This window comes from Dermacentor andersoni, chromosome 1 (genome assembly GCF_023375885.2).
Source record: "Dermacentor andersoni chromosome 1, qqDerAnde1_hic_scaffold, whole genome shotgun sequence".
In the NCBI taxonomy this organism is placed as follows: Eukaryota; Metazoa; Arthropoda; class Arachnida; order Ixodida; family Ixodidae; genus Dermacentor; species Dermacentor andersoni.
Genome location: NC_092814.1, coordinates 115,812,490 through 115,836,504, shown reverse-complemented (window position 1 = coordinate 115,836,504; position 24,015 = coordinate 115,812,490). Strand labels below are relative to the sequence as shown.

The 24,015-nt window shown below is 43.1% G+C and overlaps 1 protein-coding gene across 1 annotated transcript; it reads right to left on the bottom strand.

Annotated features, from left to right (window-relative positions):
• Positions 1-286: 286 nt before the first annotated feature.
• LOC126543897 (uncharacterized) lies at positions 287-23,823 on the bottom strand. The gene is made up of 6 exons (XM_050191038.3): positions 23,617-23,823; positions 17,822-17,901; positions 8,117-8,212; positions 6,934-6,981; positions 3,620-3,667; positions 287-840 (listed from the first exon to the last, which is right to left on the bottom strand). The coding sequence occupies exons 1-6, from the start codon at positions 23,726-23,728 to the stop codon at positions 439-441; spliced, it is 786 nt and encodes a 261-aa protein (XP_050046995.1). The 5' UTR covers positions 23,729-23,823; the 3' UTR covers positions 287-438.
• Between the last annotated feature and the right edge of the window lie 192 nt (positions 23,824-24,015).

The following is a 24,015-nucleotide window of genomic DNA, read 5'->3' as shown; positions in this document are numbered from 1 at the left end:
TTTTTCATGTCGCTTGACAATTTCCTCATTGACAATTTTCATCTAATTATAATATTTGAGCAGTTGATTAATTAAGTAAGACTAATGATCTAATTTGGTGGAAGGAAAAAAATAATCTCGGTATTTCCAAGCGATGGCAAACGTTACCTGTCCAGCTACGTGGCATTTGCATATTTTTAAACTCTGGCTAAAGTTAGCTGGGACACCCTGTATACACCTTAATTGTTGTGAGCGCCATTGATGGAGCTTACAATTGTACCGGGCTGCGAAGACGACGCTCGCAAGGTTGGATGTTTCACGCAATAGTGACTTTCATTTATTGTTCCCCTCCGTGCGTGTTTTCTCGTGCGCATGAATTGTACACAGCGCAATAATCAGACGCCCGCTAATCAGGCCACGAATAGTCGTTTCTCAGGTCTCTCGCAGGCTTCTTGCAGGCTATGACCGGGGTCCAAGGCTTGTAGGTAGGGAGTTGGGCTGCGGATTCACAGTGGTGGTTTCGTTGCCGAGGCCGTGCTCGCGCCTAGGGTAGTAGTAGTCACTCGGAGGCCCCATGACATTGGCCTCTCTGAACAAATTGGCACTTTGACTACCTCTATCGTAGATTGTTTTGCTGTACTCGTCGTGAGGGTTTGGATATTCCTCAGCCGCAATGTCTTCATGGCTGGGTGCATCGTCATGTTCGCCACTGGAGATTTCGTCGTCTTCACTGCTGTATTCACCAAGGTTTTCATAACGATGAGCCTTAAAGTCACTGGCGCGTGGCGGATGGGCTACGGACACTTTGGAAGACTTCTCTTCTGAGGGGACCACCGGTCCTTCGGCGTTCTCCAAGCAAACCTGAAAAAAAAAAGGAAAAAAAAAAGGAGGCTTGTTGGTATATACTGGTTGCAAAGGGGATATATTGTGCTTGACGTGCGACAGACACTGAGCTCTCGAGTGTGCTCGCAATAGGTGAAATCGAAATAACAGACAAATAGTATGATGTAGGGACGTAGGAACACCCGCTCCCACAAGGTATTCGCTATAAGAAAGAGCAACACACGCAGAAGGCTAAAAACGCCTCTCCAGAGTGAAGAGTTGTGGCTACAGTCAGTGCGATCGCGTTGCAGGTCAAAGACAAAACTCTTCTGGCCGACCTCCCTGCTTTTCACGCATTAAAAATGCTTTCTATCTCCTACGACGGCAACTGCTAAGCCTTAACGTGTTCGCATTCAGGTTTGAAACTGTCATGTGAATACACAGAAATGAGGAATCACACCTGTTCTTTTCTTTTGTTACTTCGAACAGATTTTAAAAAAATGACCATAGAAGATTATGCTACACTAGATGTACTATACTTGAGTAGGTATATATGCACGACAAATCGCAATATTCATTTCGCTAACTAAATCAATTTTCAGTAATTAACTGCTTAATTAAATCTTTAGGCCACACATTGCAAGTTTGTCATTGAAGCCGGGCGCAAATGATGCCATGTCCATTTAACAGAAATCTTGAGACCATAGCAAAGGCTCTAAGAGGATCATGACCGTGATTATCATCATTACCCTATCTATATCCAGCGCTAGAAATAAGTTGGCTGCCTCTCCCAGCGATCTCCAACTACCCCATTTCGCAAGAGCTAACTCCTTTTCATTATACCTGCCCACTCTCCCGAATATTTCGTAAAGTTTACGAATTTCAGGCTCGTTTTACGATTTTACGAAAGTTGCGCCAAAGTTTCCAAAAAATTGTATTCGTGAAAATTTTCGCTCTTCCGTCTCCGAAGACATTCTCAGAAATTTTCGTACGTTCAAAGGACAACAAAAGGATACTTGCTTTGTGCAGGGTTTAGTCAGACAAGTTTTTTATACCAGGCTAAATCGGCAACATAGACGTCGCTGCGAAGAGTCGCTATAATCTCGAAAACAATGTGCTGCTCGTCAGATTGAGACTGTTCAAAGTTTGTTGCACATTGTGTGCTGCATTTAAAAGCACATTATCGTAATGAAATGTAGTTGTGCCCATAAAATATGCGCGCCCAGGGCAAAAAGAAGTCCGAATATAATCGAACCCGCGACCTCGTGCCCGCGAAGTGTCGACCCCATAAATCAGAACCGTCAGAGTACGCTGAACATAGAATTTTCTTTTCTTTTATAGAATTTTCTAGCGTCTGCGCTAAAGCAATTAGCCCGAATTCATGTGCCTTTTCGTGAATGCTACCAGTTTGGCCAGCTTTTTACCTGACCGCTTTTTACTGTTCTATTTCTTCCTTCGGATGAAGGATAGCCCCGGACCGACCCTGCTATCACGGTCGGGCCGGGACTTTAACGATGGACGGCTTTACATCTGTGCTTCCAGCAGCCGCAATGAGGATGCCACTAAATCCATTTCGGTTTCTTACAACTGTAGGGGTGTGCGAATAGCAGTTTTTGAGACCTAATCGGGTAGTGCGAGGAACAAATCGAATCGAATATTTAATATTTTTCAAATAGTTCGTGGACAATGTAAAGCCTTCCCGCTTTAATGTCAAACAATTTTAACATACTGAAAGTCGCAACAGCAGAAAGCTTCTGTCTGCATGGTAAGCGTGGTTTATCAAAAGCACAAAGTGAGCATTAGGAACAACTAAGCAGATTTGGTGTTTTGGAGAATACGAGGTTATAATTATCAGTTTATGAAGATAACGCACACGCACGCACGCAAATGGGATGAACCATATAGCACTTTTGCTTCAATTTTATGCTTGATCGTGTACTGTCAACGACGTAAACTATTCGAAATGTATTCTAAAATATTCGTATTTTTAAATAGTCACTATTCGATTCGAGGACCTAATTGAATAAGGACTATTCGATCCGAGGACCGAATTGAATAGGGCACCATTCGATTTGTTATTCGAAAGTTTGGAATATTCGCACACCCGTATACTTATAAGTAATCGGTTGGCGGCGATTATAAGATGCTTCATGATCAGCGACCTGGGGCGGGACGTCATTGCAGAAGACCAATAAGCCGTGCCTATCAAGCAACAACAACCACAATAACAATAACAAAAAGCATTGTAATACACGCCGAAAGTTTAGCAATTTGTACCGCAAGCGTTGGAAGGAGTTTTCTTCTTCTAAAAACTGACGTCGAAATCAACGAGTAAGGTGTGGTGCATCATTCGATCAATTCCACCACTACAGACGCAGCGACAGCACTTACAATTGGCAAGACACTCTTTAGAAAACCAGATTGCTGACGGTCTAGTTCATTGCTTATATAGGCGTGGAAGTACAAGGTTACGATTTCTGTATACATCACCATTCGCGAAATGGAAACCTACAGTTGAACAGCTACTTCAAAGCGAGAGCTCGATGCTAGACAGTTACTTCACAACGCAGGAGTCTCATGTCTCACCAAGGACTGCGCTCGACAAGTACGGCAGGTACAGGTAGCATCCGCCGGCACCAGGGCCGGCAGGATCTCGGGTCCGAATGACCGCTTCGCACAACGGCCGCATAAGGTGTTCGCTTTTGCTGCAGGCTCACATTGAACGGACAGGAGGGTGGACTTTTGACGCTTCACGGACGCAGAACATGTACTCGGCTACGCATGCTTTTTTTTCTTCTTTTTTTTGTGCGTAACTTACCTGAAACTCGTCTATAATTTTCACAATGAGGTGGTCGGAGACACCAGGCTGGAAGTAACAAGCGGTAAAGTGTGTTAGTCGCACTGTCAATTGCCACAATGATTTTGTAATGATTTTATTTTACAGCGCAGAGCTGTTAGGGATTAGCTTCGCTTTCAACGTAATAAGCGGGAAAATGTGCTGTTAGTCCTGTCAATCGCTACACTGATTTTCTTTCACAGCGCAAAGCTCTTGTGGATTCTGTTCACTTTCAACGTGCACATAAGTCCATCCTAGGGCACTCCACAAAACTTGGTACCTTACACCACCTTCGTAGTTCTGTTAAATGCGTGGAAATTGTCTCAACGTTATCTTCAACGCCGGTAGCACTTGTAAAGCAGTAAGTGTAAATGATCCTAGAGCAAGCGTACTTATTTTTACCCAATCACACCGCTACTAGAAAATTAGCTTCTATATATTTAAGTTCAGTTATTGTAAGCAGTGCCATCGGGGTAAATACGTATCCAGAAGGTGAACCAACGGGCCACTTCAAGATAATGAGACCCAAAAGCAAATTTAGTGGAACCGAACGTATATGCGCCTATATATACCGTACTACAATTTCATTGCAGAAAAGTACAAGATCACACGCTTCTTCAAGTTATTCATTTGAATTTTTTGCATGTACGCCCAGCATCACGTAAGGATGTTGAACAAACTAAACTGAACTGAATGCTAACTAAACTGCATGTATACGTTGATTCAAATCCATGAAAGAAAAAAAAATTGTCAGTCTCTGAAGTATCCTCCCGTGATTTGAAAGCGAAAGCATGGGGACTTCTCTAATTAGTTGGTTTCCTCAATGATACGGGAAGTCATACACTGTCACGTGTCCTTTACAACTCTACCTTAATTACCCTTGCGTTAATTTGTACCAACCTTAATCCACCTTATTCCACCTTAACCTACCTTAAATCATCTTATCAATACTTGCTGTATGGGCTAGTTGGTTAATCTTGTTCCGCGAAGACAAGACCAACCTAAAGCTTTGTTCTGCCCCTGTTTGCGACTTAACTTCGCGGAATTGATCCACCTTGCTCTATTTTGTACCAACTTTAGTCCACCTTAATCCCCTTCAGTTGACCTTAATTAACTTTACTTCACCTTAATTTAATTTACTCCACCTTAAGTCACCTTGCTCCAAGTTGTTCTAACTTCAATTCACCTTTACTTCACTCTAATTCACTTTAACTCACATTAATTAGCCATAAATACTACTGCGACGTTACTTAGGTCGTCGTCTCGTCGTTAACATCTACGTGTTGTCGTAGGTGACGTTGTCATGCCATCGGCGACATTATACCATCGTCATGGTCATGTCATCGTAGTCGACACGCCATGGTTGTCAAGCACTCGCAGTCGTCAGGTCACCGTCGTCATTCCACCACCACTTTCGCTGTGTTTTGGTGACAGACAGACAGACAGACAGACAGACAGACAGACAGACAGACAGACAGACAGACAGACAGACAGACAGACAGACAGACAGACAGACAGACAGACAGACAGACAGACAGACAGAGACAGACAGACAGACAGACAGACAGACAGACAGACAGATGACTGACTGACTGACTGACTGACTGACTGACTGACTGACTGACTGACTGACTGACTGGCTAGCTGGATGGCTGACTGACGGGTATGGTTGACTGACTGGGTTGACTGACTGACTGAGTTTGATGACCTGAAGAAACGCATTGAGAAGTGGCGTACCAACAATTTTTTTAGTGGTGCGGCAAGCCGTCACCTCTCTCTCTCTCTTTATATATATATATATATATATATATATATATATATATATATATATATATATATATATATATTTATATATATATAGAGAGAGAGAGAGGGAGGAAGGGAAATCGATATATGCTACTCCATTTTATTCATTTGTACATCTTCAAATGAGCAGGATTTACAATGGGTGACTGCAGATCCCGATGCGCTTGTTGTACCTCTTTCGGCAAATGTTGTCGAAGCACGGAGACGGTAAAAAAATTCTTTCTTTCTTTCTTTCTTTCTTTTATGTTTAGGGGACGCTCAGAATGACTCCTACATGGATTGCTGTTGTCTCCGAAATACAGGTTTTTTTTTTACCTGCACCAAATTTTTAAATTTAGAAAAATAGAAATTACGGTAACGTTATGTTTACCATTCGAGTGTACGGACTGGCAGCCTCTAGATATAGAGCAAATTCCGCAATTACGCGCGTAATTGGCGAAATTACGGTAATTAACTTTATAATTATCAACAATAGGTGGTTACAGCAAATGAGTACTTTCGGGCTCGTCCTCGATATTACCTATCCAAACGATCAAATTTTGAATAGCGGTGTTCATGTGGGAGCTACGCGAGCAATTAGTTCCCCTTGGAAGGCTCCTTGTAACCGAAACTGACTCGCAAAAGAGCACCTGTGTCGTCGATGTCTCATCCAAAAGCCTGAAATGGCATTTCGTCGTTGAAGTGGACACGTGGCACCCAACAGAATGACGAAGTAAATTTGGCGGCCCGTCGGCATTGAAGCGCTATGCCAACGTCGCAGACAGCAAGGCGATAACTCAAGCTGTTCGCGGGGGGCCGGACCGGTGGTGACCTCGGAGATGTGACGAAAGGCGGGAGGGCGCCGATATCGACGACACAGGCGCTCTTTTTCCAGCCAGTTTCGGTTTCAAGGAGCTTTCCAAGGGGAACTAATTGTTCGCGTAGCTCCCACATGAAAACCGGTATTCAAAAGTTGATCATTGGGATAGGTAGTGTCGAGGACGAGCCCGAACGTACTCATTTGCTGTAACCACCTATTGTTGATAATTAGAGAGTTAATTACCGTAATTTCGTTAATTACACACGTAATTGCGCAAATTGATCCAATCTAAAGGCGGTCAATCCGTGTACTCGAATGGTAAACATCACGTTACCCTGATTTATATTTTTCTAGTTTTAAAAATTTGGAGCAGTTAAAAATAAAAAAAGACACCCTGTATATGCACAGATCAGATGTGACCACGCTCCGAGTCTGCGTTGCACATGCTACGAAACCCGTGCCAACTACGAAACGCGGAAGCTCCGCGATAGCTCAGAAACAAAGAAAATGAAGCTGCGTTAACGCAGTCGATAAAAGTCGTCTCCCTCCCAAAATCACATTGTCGCAGTGGCATGAGTTCGATCGCCCACTGCGGTGAGCAAAGTTACTGGTGCCCTTGAGCTACTCAAAGTGGGGACTCCTCCTGATGTCGACATAACTGATTTCCGTTTGTGAAAAGACATTCACTTACTGCATACAGCCTCACTAGATACTCGTAGCAGAGTGCCATTTTTCTTGCCTTTGTGTTGCAGTGACGAGAGACATGCAAAAAAAGAAAGAACGAAGAAAAGTAAGGATAGGAAGAGGACAGGCTAGGAGTATGAGAATATATCCGAAATTTTCGAATAACAAATTAAACATCACCCTATTTGATTCGGTATTTATTCGAAAATATGAGAAATTCTATGTATGTGTATTTGCGAATAGTGAATTCGTGAATGCGCATATCCTTTCGAATATTTTTCGAACATTTCAAAACGTAAACTGTGCACAATTAAACATAAAATTGGAGCAAAAGTGCGATAATTGCAATCCTCGCGGGCATAAAACGTATAAACTTGCGGAATGGGTCGCTCAGGGAGCCATACTTTAGCGGTGGTACAGTGATCATTCACTCTCTCTGAAGAGTCTTATTCATGCGAATAAACTCTTATTTGTTGCTGATGCTTCATTAGTGCTTTTTAATAAACAACGCTTCATAACGTGCAATGTATTTGCAGAGACTTGCTAACCTTATGAAGGATCTGAACATAGGATGTAAAATAAGGATGTGAACATAGCTTTATACTTTTAATTTTGAGAAGTGCTCATCTTTATTCGAAAGCATAATCGAAAGTATCCCATATTTGATTCGCTTCTGCACTATTCAATTCGTATTCGATTCGGTCTCAAAAATTGCTATTCGCACACCCGTAAAACAGCAAAATTTTAGACTTTAAAGGAACTATTACATGGCTCGGCGCCAAACAGGAAATGCTTCCGTATGTTAGCTCTTCAAATTTATCATTACGTAAATGTGAGTTCTATTTCTTGTGAAAATGGCTAGGGCTTACATTATTTGCGTTTTTCTTTACAGTGCTTGGTTTTCGTCCGTTCATGGTACAATGCGCTATACTACATCAAGCTTTAGTTGATGACATTAGCAAGCATTCGGTAGCCTGCTTTTCCATACTTTGGCCTCTTAATAAACAATAACAAGTCGGTCTACTCAACCACAGATAATTATATGCAAAGCTACAGCAGTGTAACGTTTATTTTACTAGCAAAAGGTCAAAAGACGGTAGCGGTAGTATGTAAAGTGCATTCCACGTAAAGTGCATTCCGCCTGAAAGTTCGCATTGTGAGAAGTTTGAAAATTACATGCGTATACGCACCAGAGATCCTTTGTGTTCGCACCAGAGCAAGGCTTCGCGCGCGGTAAGGTTCAGCTTCGTCAGCATACACAACTCGTAGTGCCGTCTGTGCACCTCCTGCCGCGAACAAAAAAGAGATGGATTTGCGGTCTATTCTCAGTGAAAGATTCGGTACTGTAGTTTCCAGAAGGACCCGCTCTGCGTGCGCTTCGCCCAGCCAGGTGTCGCCTAGCAACAGAGACGCGCCTCTTCTGTATATCTGTATCCCCCTGTTCTGCAGTACACGTTCTCTCTCTCTCTCTATCTATCTATCTCTCTCGCTCTCTCTCTCGCTCTTGTTTTTCTGCGCTTCACCACAAGGCCTGGCACGGTTCATGCCTCTAGGAGTGGAACGACTCGGCGTGCAATTAATTCAGGGGGAGGGGGGTGGAATTAGGTGGATGCCAAATTAGCTGCCGCAGACAAACGAATAATCAGTAGAGGTGGGCGAATATATGAAATATCGAATACGAATCCAATATCATGCTCTAACTATTCGTATTCGTATTCGAAATTGAACAATTCAGTGTTTTCGAATTTCGGAACTGACCACATATTTTACAACAAGCGACTGTTAAAGTCGGGTAACTGTTCTTGATGTGCCAAACAAAGTATCGCAAGTTATCAGAGGCGAAACAACGACATATGTTTTTAAAGCAATGCAAGAGTGAAATGGGCACAACAAGCTTTGTTAACGGTTTCGCGGCGAAACCCTACATGACAACCTGTGATTTCTGCTTGTAGTCTGTCATTTAGTGTTTCTTGCAGTGTAGCCACATAGCAGTTTTATTTTTTACGCTGCAACCAATAATGCTTTCCTTGTAACGGGCTCTTTTCCACGTGTATGCGGCCCACAAGTCCGCGGCCCCCTTGTCTTCAGCTTCTAGCGTTCTGTCTAAAGTCAGCTTTCATCGGCTGGAGGGGGTTGTCTACGTTCAAACGTACATATCGGCTCGAAAGCGGCGTCAGTTCTTACCAATATCTTTCTGGGGAAATACAATAATTATAATACAATACAATACAATACAATACAATACAATACAATACAATACAATCTTTATTGTGCATAAAGAAAACAAAGTACATATAGCAGGCCTACCAAAGCCTCAGAGGGCTTTACTGGCAGTGCCTGACAGTCAGGTCATAGAAAATTGCACAGGGTTAATAGCGGAGTTAGCTATTAGCGGGTCGGAGCAAAATGTTGAACAGTTATACAAAATGTTACATCAAACATCGACAATTATAAGTTGTTTCTTAATCCCACGTCTTGTGTTTGCTTCTAACACAGGTGTTGGCAATTTATTAAATATGGCTGGAACATAGTATTGCCGCGTTCTCCTTCCGTACTTTGTCGCAGTCTTGGGGATGACGTAGGGTTCCTTCGGCCTTAAGGAACGGACAGGCGTATATCGTGTTTTAAAATCATTATTCCAGAAGTGTTTAATTACAACACTTTCGATAATCAGAGAAGTGAAGTTTGGCAAATTCAACAACCTAAAGACGTCTGCATCTTTCTTTGGACACAAATTGTAAGCCACTGTTAACAGCAGTGAACGTAAAATTGAATTAATTCTTGAGCTCCACCTAAGAGTACAATGGCCATACACAGTCAAGCCATAACGTAGCACACTGTAGACTAAAGCATGGACAATAATTTTTTGAACGGAGATTGGCATAAGACATCGCATATTGTATAATACACAGGAGACCGCACGCAGCCTTTTACAGATGTAGGATAATTGCGAGTTCCATAAAAGATCACAGTCAAAAAGCAACCCAAGATGCTTAACAGAAGATGCATTTTTAACAGGTTGACATGTACATCCATAACAGTCTGATGTGTGTAAGAATAATGATGTCGTAGGCAGGATTTTTTTCATGGGGTTATGGAAACAGACAAGTCGCGTTTTAGAAGGGTTGATGTTTATTAAATTAGCCGCAAACCAGTCCATAACTTTAGTTGCCTCATTCTGTAAGGAGCTGATTGCATCAGAGTAATTAGTTGCACAGGATACAAGAACAGTATCATCGGTATATTGATATATATAATTACCTACTACATTGGGCAAATCATTCACATAAATGTTAAAAAGCAGGGGGCTTAATTTTGAGCCCTGAGGGACTCCAGAATGAATACTGGTAAAAACACTTAAACTATTTCCCACCTTTACACACTGTCGTCTATCCTGCAGAAAGTTAGTTAATAAATTCAAAAATGACCCACGAAGGCCTAGGAGAGACAGTTTCTGCAACAAAAGCTCATGACAAACACTGTCAAATGCCTTAGAGGCATCCATAAAGAGGGCACACGCTACCCGGTTACGGTCTAGTGTCAAGTTTAAAAGATCAGAGAAAGCTTCTAACAGTGTTTGTGTACCCTTCCCCTGTACAAATCCATACTGATGTGATGATAATACACTATGCTTATCTAGAAACTGTGTTACCGTAAGAGCCACATGTTTTTCTAATATTTGAGCTATACAGGGAATTATCGAAATAGGTCTGTAATTTTCAGTACTATTGCGTGCACCTTGCTTATGAAGCGGAATTACAATTGCGGTTTTCATATCAACTGGAATCACACCACCATCCAAAACAAAGTTTAAAAGGGATAGCAATACATGTTTAATTGCGTCAAAATTTCTCTGAAGTTCACTGACAGAAATTTTGTCGAAGCCAGGTGATTTGTTTGTGTTAAGATTCAAGACAATGGACCTTAATTCTTCAAGCGATAGTAAAGGAAGATATGCGGAATCTAGCAAGCTATCTGTTAAAGTACACAACGATGGTCGCCGTGTCCTCGATCCCGAGACACTTGAAAAGAACTGATTAAATAAGTTTGCCACAGTTTCGTCGTCTGCAGAAAAATAAGATGAAAGGCGCTGTTTAGGCGTTGAAATGTTGCCGCCTCTAAGATTATTGATTAGGGACCATGTTTTATTTATGTCAGATCGAGCTTCTTGAAATTTCTTTCTAAAATAAACGCGCTTCGCAAGTCTGATCATTGCATTCACCTTGTTTCTGGCACATTTATATCTTAAGCGCGTGTCGTTGCAGTTTGACGACCGCTTGGCCTTAGTCCACAACAAGTCTTTTTCCTTTATAGCAGCTAGGATTTCGCTGGCCATCCATTTCTGGCTCAGGTTACGTTGCCTGATTTTGACAACGCGTGTTGCCGCCTGTCTAAAAGCATCAAACGCAGCTACAAATTCGCGGTACATGTTTTCCGGTGACACAGTGCATAAAAAATCCCAATCATTTTTCTGGGAAGTCGACAAAGCTGTTGAAAGTACTTTGAATGGGCTCGCAAAGAATGTCTTCAGATACGTAGACGATTATATCATTTTTGTGGAAAGGTGCAGTGCTACCAATATGATAAATATTCCAAGTACCTTTAAGGAGCAAGGACTTGGCTTAAAATTCACGTGCGAAATGCCTTCGGAGGCAGTGTTACAGTTTTTAGATTTAAGACTGACTTTTGGTGAAGAACACGTTTGCTGGGAATACCACCCTCGTTCATCAAAGCCGCAGCTTTTTTCAACTCTGCCCACTCTAAAGTCGCAAAAAAATAGCATAGCACTTTCAAACATCAGGTCTTCAATGCTCAAGGCGCGTGAGCACAAAATGGCTGAAAGTGTAAATGCACAGATTGTCAGGCTCAAAGAAGCCAGGTATCCAGACTGCATGCTATTGTTGGCTTGTGGAAAACGCATGCAGAAAAGTAAACATGCGGCACCGATAAAAGAAAATGATAGGAAGACGGCAGCCGTTATACCGTACGTCCACCAGCTTTCGCACAGGTTGAAAAAGTTGGGATCTCGGTACGGCGTAGATGTGGTTTTCTCATCCAAAACGAAAGTGCGTAGCGTATACGCGTAGCGGTAAGAAAACGCGTGGAAAAAAGGCGCAAACGCAAAAGTTTTCTGCCCCGTGAGGCACACTAATATGTTTGTGCCTTGCGCCACTGCCGTAGCGTACAGCATCCCTCTGACGTGTGGCCGAGTGTACTTAGGACAATCAGGGCGATGTGTAAACGTACGTCTCTGTGAACACGAAAATGCGCTTAAAGGTTTGCTCCTCGCACTTGGCAATGAATTGCCGTGACTGCGAGTGCACCGCGGAATTCGCTAGGACCGAGATTCTTTTTCGCCACCCAGACCATTTGACAAGGGAAATTTGTGAGGACTATAGAATACAGAAAGCAGGACAAGAATGTATCAGTCAGCCTTCAATAGCCCTTCATAAAGAAGAAATTTCCTTCTTCGACTACGCAAATCATTGATAGCTCAGCAGCACGTTGGTTTAGATTTTTGATAGTTCATTATATTTTTTTTAGTATCACACGCAATTGTCAGCAAAGAGAGAAACATAAGAGAAGGAATATTTATTTCGCTATAATTAGGTACCATGCCTGTACTGAATAGTGCAAGAAAGGAAAACTATCAGGGACAAAGGATCAGTTTTAAACACAAGATCACTAATTGTCATTAATAATACTGCACGAATAGCCTCTCAAAAACGTTTGAGCCTGGTTGCAAACGAGTGTCCCAAGATAATATGGCTGCTGTATGACTAGCTTTCCAAAAATGTTAAATAAATGGTTGCCATAAAAAGAACGGAAGTTGTGCCCCCCTTTCAAATAAATAAATAAATAAATAAATAAATAAATAAATAAATAAATAAATAGCTACTGATGTACTTGTGTGCTGTAGACACATGCAAAAGGGTCCGTTGCAAGGAAAACATAATCGAATGTAGCTTAAAAGGTATAACTGCTACATGACTAGACTGCCAAAAATACTAGATGAGAGACTACAAGCAAACATTAAAGGTTGTCATGTAGGCTTCCACCACGAAACCGAAAACAAAGTGCTTTCTGATGTTGCCTGCGAGTGCTTTTCAATGATTTCCTTGCTGTTAATCTGTGGTGATGTTGGCAGTCTGCATTGTTAAAACTTGATACGCTGGCTGATGATCCTACAGAGCAGATGACCGTCCTCTTCCACTTACTCAAACATTTACAAACCCGTGCAATGCAGTCGGCAAAGGGCCAACCTGAACTTGTTGCCGACGTTAAAGCCATCAAGGCTAGTAAAAAAATATTGAGACAAACATAGTTTCCATTAAAAAAAAGGTTGGGCGCCTTCGAAGACAAAACTATATCACTGGTTAATGTTCAAAGCAAGGTGACGGACTCGATGAGCAGCTTAACCACTCAGAACAACTCACTAAATCTTCGGCTCGATGAATTAGAGGACAGATCACGGCGCCAAAACCTACCTTTTTCGAGGCTTTCCTGATTCGAGCGAAACATGGGCAGAGTCCGAGGCACATGTAATTGACGCCCTTGCTGGCGTGCTCAAAAACCCATTAGATAATGTAGTCCAACGTGCTCATCGCTTAGGGCGCTTTGAGCCTAACAAAATCCGTTCTATCATGATTAAATTTTCAAATGACCAAATAAAAGAAACGGTGCTTTTCAGGCGTAGTAAGTTTAAAGACAAAGGCATCGTCGTCTGGCCTGCCACGCGTATTATTAGTAGTAAATTAATTGAATTCGCTAAAGAGCAACCTGGTGCGCCACCTTTTCAGCTCCGTTACAATAAGCTCCTCATTAATAAAAAAGAGTACGTGTACGATGCTACTGGTGGCACCGCAGCAGAGCATGCGCAGAAAGAGGTATCACATAACCGTGATGCGAGTAACACGCCACCCGCAAATGAATAGAAAAATTGAGAGGGGTGGTAGGTACGATTTTTGTTCGCTTCATGTCGTCTTTTGTAATATACAGAGCATTAATAAAAAAACATGACCTTCTGAATTCAGCTATTGATACCTCTAATGCTGAAGTAATAGTGCTCACTGAAACATGGCTGCGCCGACAGTGAACTATTCTTGGAAAAATTCTATCTTTTTCTTTGTGACCGTGCCACGCGGAAAAGCGGCGGTGTTCTCGTAAGAATATCTAACACATTTCCGTCTCAGCGGATTCAAGTTTGTAGTGAACTTGAGAAAGTTTGGTCCCTTGAAGTAAAAAAAAAATATAATTATCGGAGCTTGTTATCGACCGCCCGCATTTTCCTTCAGCTTTGTAGACGAATTACATGATGCCACTTACACGGTTTTGTCGCGATACCCCACATTACCTTTGTTCCTGCTCGGTGATTTTATTATCCCTAATCTCAGATGGGACTGCGATCCACCCTGTATAAATCCTTTGTAGATGCTTGCAAAAGAGTTTCTTTACATGCGCAATATTTTTCCTTTTCACAACCTGTCAAAGGACCCACCAGGACGACAATTTCTTCCGTCAATACCCTTCATTTAATACTCAACACTCGTCGCGATCTTGCTTCCGATATAGATTTACTGCCGGGTTTGAGCGATTATTCCATTTTAACGTTCGAAATCAAGTTATCGCGCCTAAGTACAAAAACAAAAGCAGAACTATTTGTGATTTCAAACGTGCAAACTTTGACGCAATCGACAGAGAATTGTGTGCGTTTATTGATACTTTTCTGACCAACTTTGGCGGTCGTAGCGTTCCAAACAACTTAGATTTATGTATGAGCGAAGTTAAATCATTACTTGAGAAATATGTATCCGTTCGCTTGATAATTTCAAACAAATCGGCACCATGGTACAACAGCCACATAAAACGTCTATCAAACGAAAAGAAGCGTTAACAAAATTTGTTGCTGGGCTAGTTGGTTCATGCTTAACAACTGAATACTGGTAAGCGCAGTTCCAAGTAGGCGAAGCCTTCATTAAGTAGGTGAAGTCTTCAGAATGAAGTTTAGTTGTGAGTTAGCGCTTGTCCTGTACTTCTGTATCTATCTTCTGTCCCGTCTTGGAATTGCGCTTACCAGTATTCATTTGTTAAAACAGAACCGTGTCTACAGATCAGCGAAACGTTGTCCTTGTGATTATAATTGGAATGCGCATAAACTCGCTTTTGATGAATATGTATCTGCACTTCGTTGCGCAAAACGGCACTTTTTGGAAAACACTCTCCCATCCATGCTCGCTACCGACTCAAGTTCTGGCGCGTCGTAAACCCGAGACGATAACGCTATAAGCCTTGTGGATAACGCGGGAGACCGTGTACCTTCTCTGAACAGCGTGCATCTATCCTTAACGATGTTTTTGTTTCTCACTTTTCATCAGTGCCAAGTGTTTCGCCAGTGCTTTTACCCTGCCAATATTCCACTTCAATGAGTCCGATTACAGTAGACCCGTGTGGCGTAGAACATCTAATTAATAAATTGAAACTTTCTTCTTCCCCTGCTTGCGACGCAATCAGTCCGAAGTTTTTGAAAAGCACGAGCGAGTATAGTTCCATTATACTAACCAAAATTTTTGAACAGTTCCTTGACACGGGTTCAATCCCTGCGGAATGGAAGATAGGAAAGGTTATTCTACTTCATAAAAGTAGGCACTTAACTTAACTGTCGTCCCATTTCGCTCACTAGTACCTCATGCAAACTTCATGAGCATATCTTGTTTTCTAACCTTGCGAACTTTCTCGAATCTAATTCCTTCTTCACGCACTCGCAACATGGTTTTCGCAAAACTTATTCATGCGAAACACAGCTAATATCGTTTACACGTACATGCCATTCTTGATTGTTCTTCTCTTGCGGATTGTATATTTCTAGATTTTTCGAAAGCGTTTGATAAAGTGTGCCATAATCTACTAATGGAAACGTACATAAGCTTATCCTTTATCCCCAATTACTTATTTGGCTTGAGTGTTTCGTGTCGAGTCGTTCTCAGTTCGTTTCTGCTAACAGCGTTCACGCTCCCTCTAATAATGTTTCCTCGGGCGTGCCGCAAGGCTCTGTCCTTAGACCGCTGCTATTTCTAATCTATATTAATGACTTACCTTTTTGTATAACATCTCATACTCATCTCTTTCTTGACGATAGACTGCGTAATATTTCGAGAAGTAACTGCTAACCATGATACAGTCACTCTTCAGTCTAATCTTGATGCTATCAGTGCATGGTGCAAAACATGGCGCATGGAATTAAACATAAGCAAATATAAGTCAATGCGAGTATCCAGATGTAGTAGCACTCCACCAGCCTATTGCATCAATACCATCTCACTCGATTGCGTTTTATCCTATAGATACCTCGGTGTTCCCGTCTCATCTGACCTTAGCTGGAAGACACACATTGCCCACGTAATAAGCAACGCTAACAGATCGTTAGGTTACCTCCGACACAAGTTTTCACGTGCGCCACAGTCTCTCAAACCGATGCTCTATAAAACACTTATCCGGCCTACACTCGAATACGTCGCGGCAGTTTGGGATCCCAGTCTAAATAATTTAATTTATTCAGTGGAAATGGTGCAGAACAATTCCACACGATACATTTTAGTAGTGTGGTTTGCTGGACCAGTTGGTGCATGGTGAACGTATAAGGGGTTCCAGCAAGTACGGACGCGAGCACAAGTAAGAAAAAACGGACAGGAAAACGCTGGTTGTCCTGTCCGTTTCTTCTTACTTGTGCTCGCATCCGTACTTGATGGAACCCCTGATACGTTCACACGATACATATTCTCCAACTATAACAGGACAGCCAGCTTCACCACAATGAAGTTTAACCTACAGTTAGCACCCTTAGCATTGTGGCGTTAACACTTGCGGCTATCTCTCTTTCATAAGATATATCATCATGCCGTACTACGAAACGAGCTTCTTTCTGCACCACATATAATCTCGATATGATCGCCAGCACAAAGTTGGTATTCGATCTTGTAGATCCTCCTCCTTCTTACACACATTGATCTCGCAGACAGCTGATGAGTGAAATAACCTTCATGTAACTGTTGCCTCCATAAGTGATACTAACCGTTTTAAAGAAACCTTACGCGACATTTTGTTTTGAGTATTATTGTTTTCCCTGTGTTCATAACTGTGGTTTTAATGCTCTTCTCACTATGAATTGTGCACTCTGATTATTAACGTCCCTTATGCACTTTGGTTTATGTAATCTATGTACGTTGAGATATGTGGTTTGAATAATTAGAAATAATATTAATTTACTCTGGTTTGTTATCCGCTAATATTGTATAATTATACTAGTATATTTTGGTCGTTTGCTGATGCTGTTGTGCATAATTTATGTCCAACTTATTCCCCACTCCCCTCTGTAATGCCATTGGCCCAGAGAGTATAATAAATAAATAAATAAATAAATAAATAAATAAATAAATAAATAGCTTACGTTACCCATTTTCTTTATGCATTGCTTTGAAAACTCTTGTCGTTGTAACGCTTCTGATAAGTTGCCATACTTTGTTTAACAGACTGAACACAGTAACCAGACTTTAACAGTCAGTTGTTGCGAAATATTTGGTTAGCTTCGAATACTCGAAAATGCCGAATAGTTACGAATCCGAATACGAATAGTTAGCGTGTAGCAGTAGTTCGTATTCGAAACTGTGAATATTCACTCGTACCTAATAAAAATAGAAACGAGAAAATGATGATAGGAAAAATAAAAGGTGCTATATAGAGCCTTGGGGTACAACGATGCTGCTGGTATTTCAGCCTAGATGAGTCGTCATTGATAGTTACATAGTGGTTGTCTTTATTAAAATTTAGAGCAAGGACGCTGAAAGAAAGAAAGCAAGGACGGAAGGAAGGGAGGAAGCAAATAAAGGCAAATTTCTTACGATGTTGGTGTCCACATTCGCATCGGCCAGCTCAGGTGTGGACAGAAGCGCCTCCCGACATCTGTCTACGTGGTGGTCCACTGCGAGGGCGATGAAACAGGGAAAGTGCGATTAGTCTGAGATCATGGCGGGAAGCAACACCTGAGACGAAATACGTAAGACATGGGCCAGATTTTCGTTGTATTGTTTAAAAAAATTAAATTATGGGGTTTTACGTGCCAAAACCACTTTCTGATTATGAGGCACGCCGTAGTGGAGGACTCCGAAAATTTTGACCACCTGGGGTTCTTTAACGTGCACCTAAATCTAAGTACACGGGTGTTTTCGCATTTCGCCCCCATCTTTGTATTGTTTCACTGAGGAATATAGCAGAGAATCTGCTTAGCGAATGCTTCGATATCAGCTTACTTATTAGAAGATGCTAGTAAGTCAAGTATTAGGGCAGCAGGTGTTTCTTTAGAGGTGGTGACAGGCGTCTCTTGAACATTTTGGCCTATATCTGAAGCAAGAAAACAATACCAGTGGCACAAAGAAGAAGAAAAGCTGTTACTTGTAAGCAGGTGTTATTAGTCTAGTCAGCATGGTTTTGCCAGAAAACAGGATGTAAGGAGAAAAGGTTTTGGACAGTTCGACTGTCCAAAACGTACTACTTTTTTATAGTTTGATGTTCCTTTAAGATGCTTGCAACTCTAATGCGCGAGACGCTGAAACTTTACTTCCGCATGCACTATAGCAATAGGTGGCCGTTGGTACCTCCGGAGGCGCTTTTCTAAGGTGCCAACTGTTTGATATTGTTATGAAGAGGAAGTGTAAGGCTCAAACGTATATGCAACTACTTACACGCAAAAGTTTAGTGGTAGACACACAGGGTGACACACAGTTCGCAGTGTTAACAGCTCCAGTAGACAGCCCACCACTACTTCTCTCTTTCGCGCAAGGTCCTGTCCAAACAATCCGTAAAAATATGATTGGATAATATTTTCGTAGGTCATCAGTTATATTCAGGAGTGCGTTGGAGTACTTATTTTTGAAGGCTAGCGGCCACTCAGACTGCTTGAATTTCTTTTCATGGCGAATGCCGACGCCCTCGTAGATCTGATTTGCAGTAATCTGCAGACAATATTTTTGAGCTAAGATTACACAGTAAGGTTCTCAAGCGATGAACGTGATCGTTTTCGTCACTATAGATTCTTATTGTACGTTTTGCCTGCCCGTGAGAGATCCCTGGCTCACAGCGTCGTGGGTGCAGACTAGTTTAAACATTATTGCTGTTAGGGGCACTGGAATGTCGTCGTGCTATTTGTCTGTTTATGTGATCACTGTGCATAGCACAATTATCGCCTAGCCCCTGGAGTAGAGTGCCAGGCAGTCAGCCAGGCTAGCATCTTCAGCTTATCATTAAAGTTTGCATCTCTCTATTTGGTGGATGGTATCCGCGTTTTCGTGATAGTGTCCAATGTCCAGGAGAAAGTCGTTGACTTTCCGTATCTCTTGTGTAGGAGCTACCCGAGTGGTCATGCTTGTCGGATAAGTGGCTTGTGGTTAGATGCGAGCCTCGGAAGCCTGTTTCCAGAATGAGTTTCGCGCCTGTCTCGTCATCATGGCCTCGACTGTGCCTGTGTTAAAATCTTTAGCCTCACCGTGAATGACAAAAACAAGGTGACAGGGCAGCGAGGTGTTGGGTCTGGTGTTTTGCGGCGCTGCTTGTAAGCTAATACATAGCTTACATGTTAATACATAGCTTACTTAGCGTATGTTGTCTTGGGGGAAAATGCTCGTCTATGTATGCATTTGTAGTGGCTGTCATGTACTAAAGCAGCTATTGCCGAGGAAAAAGGACACTCACATTGTTCTATTATTTTCCGTCGGTCCAAATCCTTACCCGTTTTTCAACTGTAGAAAACCTATTCTACTTACTTCCTATTTTTATTTATTGGCAAAACTAAGCAGGCCACAATTACAACCACTGCTTGCACGTCACTGCTTTTTTTTTTCGTTCTCTCCTAGCCGCTGTTTCGCTTCAGATAAGCCGGAGGTTCAAGCGTCGCCTGCCACCTCCACTACAGAATTTACCGGCCGCGTCTCCCACCACCGCTTTCATCACTTCATTTAATTCCTCCTTTTCGACATTTCTGCCACACTTACTCAGAGCTTACCTTACTCTTTCCTACTCGTTTAGGCTCCTCGCCTTTGGGGGGAGGGAAAGCTATATATATAAGCCCTGCTACAGAAAACAGCTGTAGCCCTGACAAAGTTCCCTTGAGTAAACTTTGGCTGCAGGCTAAAAGGACAAAGCTCGGAAAGTTCCTCTGTCTTTCAACAACTAATAAAAAGAAATACTGTGGGAGACAGCAACAGAGCCAGACAAGTGCAAGTGCAGCCATCTCGTGGCTTTGCTGAAAGTTGGGAGTTTCCCACGCGAGCTTTCGTCTCGACAACAGACGGTGTTATCAACCTCACAAAAAGCTCTTACGCGATAGTTCTTCGTAAGAGAAAATTACAATTAATTAAGATGCTGGGCGTATTATTAGCGAAGATGGCCAGCCAATGACCAGGAGCACTTGCGAACGAAAAGATTTGTGCATTCGACCCCTGGTCTCCCGTCCAACAGGAGAGAGGCCGCCGGGTGCAGTTTAACTTGATTTTGAGGTCCCTACGAAAGCGCCTTGCAGCGTTCGATTCTTAACGCAACTTTAGGTTTGGGCATTGGTGGCCTTTTGTATTCGCGTTTCTCCAGCTATCTTAGTGACCGCACCGCCTCCAACTTTATCACCACTCGTTTTATAGCCGGCAAGGCACTCACAAATTACACGGATTCGTTGGAAACCACTGAGATATAAGCGCAAATGTCAAGGGCAAACACAGCCCCACCACATCAAAGCTTCCTGAGGCGCACTGGAGCCCAGTGTGGATGGTGGGGCGACGGTGGAACTGCAAGTTCAGGCTCGGAAACGAAACCTTGGCCCAGCGAGTGCTCGCCTATAATACTGTACATGATCCCTGAATCCAGTGCACGCAAGGCCGATGCACGTCGACCGCTGTGAGAAAGGAGAACGAACGGCTGAGAGTAAAACAAACGGTAAACAAGATAAAAGGAATAACTCTCGCCCACTCTGGCTGATCTCCTGCTCTGTGCCCTGGATTTGGTAAGCAAAGCAACAAAGGAAGCTGCGCTAACTGAAACTGCACTCAATAATGGCAGGAGCAAGCAGCCAGGAAACTCAATCGTCATGTGTTTCATCACGAGTGTCAATGACATTGATGCAGACATGCACAGAGGCCCAACTCTATACCTTCACTATCCTGTGATGTTGGCAACATTTTGGCGGGACAGCTGACCCATCACCTGCTAGAGTGCTACTTTGGTTGCGCACACATCATAATTAAACACAACAGGACCTTTATTTTAATCACTTTCGAAGGTTGCACAACACCACCGCCAATATCAGTGCCTTGTGGGCAGTGTTGGATCTGGAGAACAATCACAATTGCTGTCCCCCAGATTTTTGGACCTTGCCGTTGGGTGCGGGAGTTGGCCGAGGTCGAGGAGGACTTTGAGATGAAAACTGGAGGTTTATTTGCATTATTTACAGTGAGAGTACAAAGAAATTAACAGTCATAAAGTCATTACGGGCCGGCAGCAACTCGGACGCTGCGGCCCGTGGCAAGAAGCTGGAAAGAGATGAATGAAGGAATGCTCTCTTGCTGCTCCCGGTCTGTGTCTTTTAAGCCCTTCGGTATCTCGAAGTCACGTTACGTTCGGCCAATCGTCGAGCCCACTCAGGTGACATCTTTTTCGGCCAATGGTAGGCGCCCGTGCGATTGTGTCACACCCGGCGCACAGGGTCGCTCCTTGGGCTCCAATTGTCCGAGGGCTTACTTTTCTCTGCGGTATTGCCATCCTGACTTGCAAGCGCCCTTACAATAGGCGGAAGGGGGCGACGTTTCAGTGCTGCAAAGCAGCTTCGCTCGGGCCCTGCGTTATCTGGAACCGTGCCAGGCTCCCGCTACACTTTCGGGAAGAGTCAAGCAGTGAATAGCTGCACCTGCGGCGCACGAGGTGGGGGACGCCAACTCGTTTGCACGTGCCGCGCCTCGGGAACGGGGTAGATGTGCTTCTGCGCTCCTTAATTAGCTGTGACGCGATTCGATGTGGTCTGGTGAACTCGAAGTAGGCTCAGGAAAAGGTCGCGTATATAACTGCAGTCGTTGGGCTGTATATTCAAAGGTCAGGTTGACTCGAAGGCTCTAAATGACCTCTTTTTCCTTTCATCACATCCCATTTAACTAAGTCCTGAAGTGATCTTTTCTGCAGTGCAGGTTTATTTATTCTTACATCCTACCCCTTATTATAGGAGAGTGACAAATCGAGACTGCAGGCGAGACTCCCCCAATTAATCGCGATGCGCCTTTCCTTCACGCCTCCACGTTTCAAGAAATAATTATCTTAAAATATGTCGCATGAAGAGGAAGTATACTAATTGAATGACATGTTTACCGCTATAAAAATGAAACACAGTCCTTTTAGCGGTAAGCTTGTTGGTAAACACCAACTAGGTCAAGAACAAATTCTTCCGAAGTATCCCAATTGTCCAGCAACACTGAGCACGCTGCAGTAACGCATCCAACGCATGACCAGGTAAAATAGCCAATAGCGGGGACGAAGATAGTTGACAGCACAAACGAGATTGCACGAGATGGATTTTACTGCTATTTTATCCGAACAACTTGCTCGCCAACACTCCTTTCCTCTAGCTGAGCTGTGTGTGGGTCACTGACATGCATCATTAAAGGTAAGGCCGGATTTAGCCCCTCATAGACCGGGGTATCACTCGCACCGGACGAACAGAAAGTTCTTTCAGTAGGATGAGGAGTGTCAGGACGAGAAAGTGCCTGCTCGAGCAGAAGAAGAGGACACGGACACAAAGGATAAGGAAACTTTGCAGGACGAGGGGATCCGCTGGCGCATCTATACGCGCTCCCTTTGAGCGGTGCTTGACCTGTCACTGACTATTCATCAAGACTTTCTTTAAGGAGAAGTTGCCCCTTCAGAGCATAACCGACAACAGCATTTAACCGGGTTAACTGCTTTTAATATATTAGTAAGAGGTAGTTCAATATACGGGTATGTATGTTGGCCCGGAGTGCATCATGTGGCTATCATTTTGGTACATGTGTCCTTGGAGATCGTCAAAAATGTACAGGTCTTCCCGCTATTAAGGGAAGCGCCCGATTATTACCGAAGCCGATAAACAAATTCACCATTTCCCCGATTTTGCGCAAACAAAAAGTTCCTGGTATGACGCGGTAGGCAGACATCTATAGATGTACGATTAGTATGCCGGCCTTGATGTTATAGTTATGCTATATGAACGCTTGATTACTAGCGAAGTTTTCCCCTTTTACAAAGGACGGCTTTGTACATTGAGCTCTTTGTAGAGAGACGGTTGCGAAATTGCAGCGTTGTACTCATTACAGTTACAACGGTCGCATATGTAACCGCTTTACGGATGTTTCTTTTCGAATTTTGTCTTGATCTTTTGTTCGGTCTATTGCGTTTTTTAAACCTGTCACTCTGTTCATGAACGAGCATTACCTGCGCCTCTACAGCATGCAGGGTGCTTTTTTTTAATCTCTAATACAATTACGCTGTCCACTGATATCACGTGGCACGGAGCGTAGCTATGTTCTCCTCATCTAGATACTCAATGCAAATGACGTAGCGGTGCTGTTGACAGTGTCAGAAAAAGAAGACCAGTAAATTCCATATTAGGCGGATACAGGCACATACTCACTCTTTGGGCATGCTTCGAACTTTGGCCTGACTTCGATGTCCATAAAGCTACCGGCCTCGGCGCTCATATCTAGCATTGCGAATGTCACGAAGGCCATCACCGGGGAGGCCATATTGGATCAAGAAGGATTAGTGGCCGACGAGCCCGCACGCTGTGCCGCCGGCGCTGCCAGGGCCACGTCAGCGCCGGCGTTTGCAGCGTCGCCACGACGGCTTTTTGTGTGTGCGCGCACGAAACTTTGTTCACTGGGCTCCGTAGCCTTCCTTTATTGTATTGTTTCCCTCACTACTTTCGCTTTTGTCCCGCATTAACGCGATTTCGCTTCGTTTTATGTCGCTTTAACGCGAAATGCGTGTGTTGTTCTTAACAAAGGTTACGGGCTGCCCTTAAGCGCCTGTA

Bases quoted from the DNA above. Each gene is read 5' to 3' on its own strand.
- LOC126543897 (XM_050191038.3), bottom strand. From the start codon at position 23,728: ATGGCCTCCCCGGTGATGGCCTTCGTGACATTCGCAATGCTAGATATG. The intron at 6,982-8,116 runs GTGCGTATACGC...TGCAACACAAAG, and splicing joins GCGAACACAAAGGATCTCTG to GCAAGAAAAATGGCACTCTG. The intron at 3,668-6,933 runs GTAAGTGAATGT...TGTTACTTCCAG, and splicing joins ATCTAGTGAGGCTGTATGCA to CCTGGTGTCTCCGACCACCT.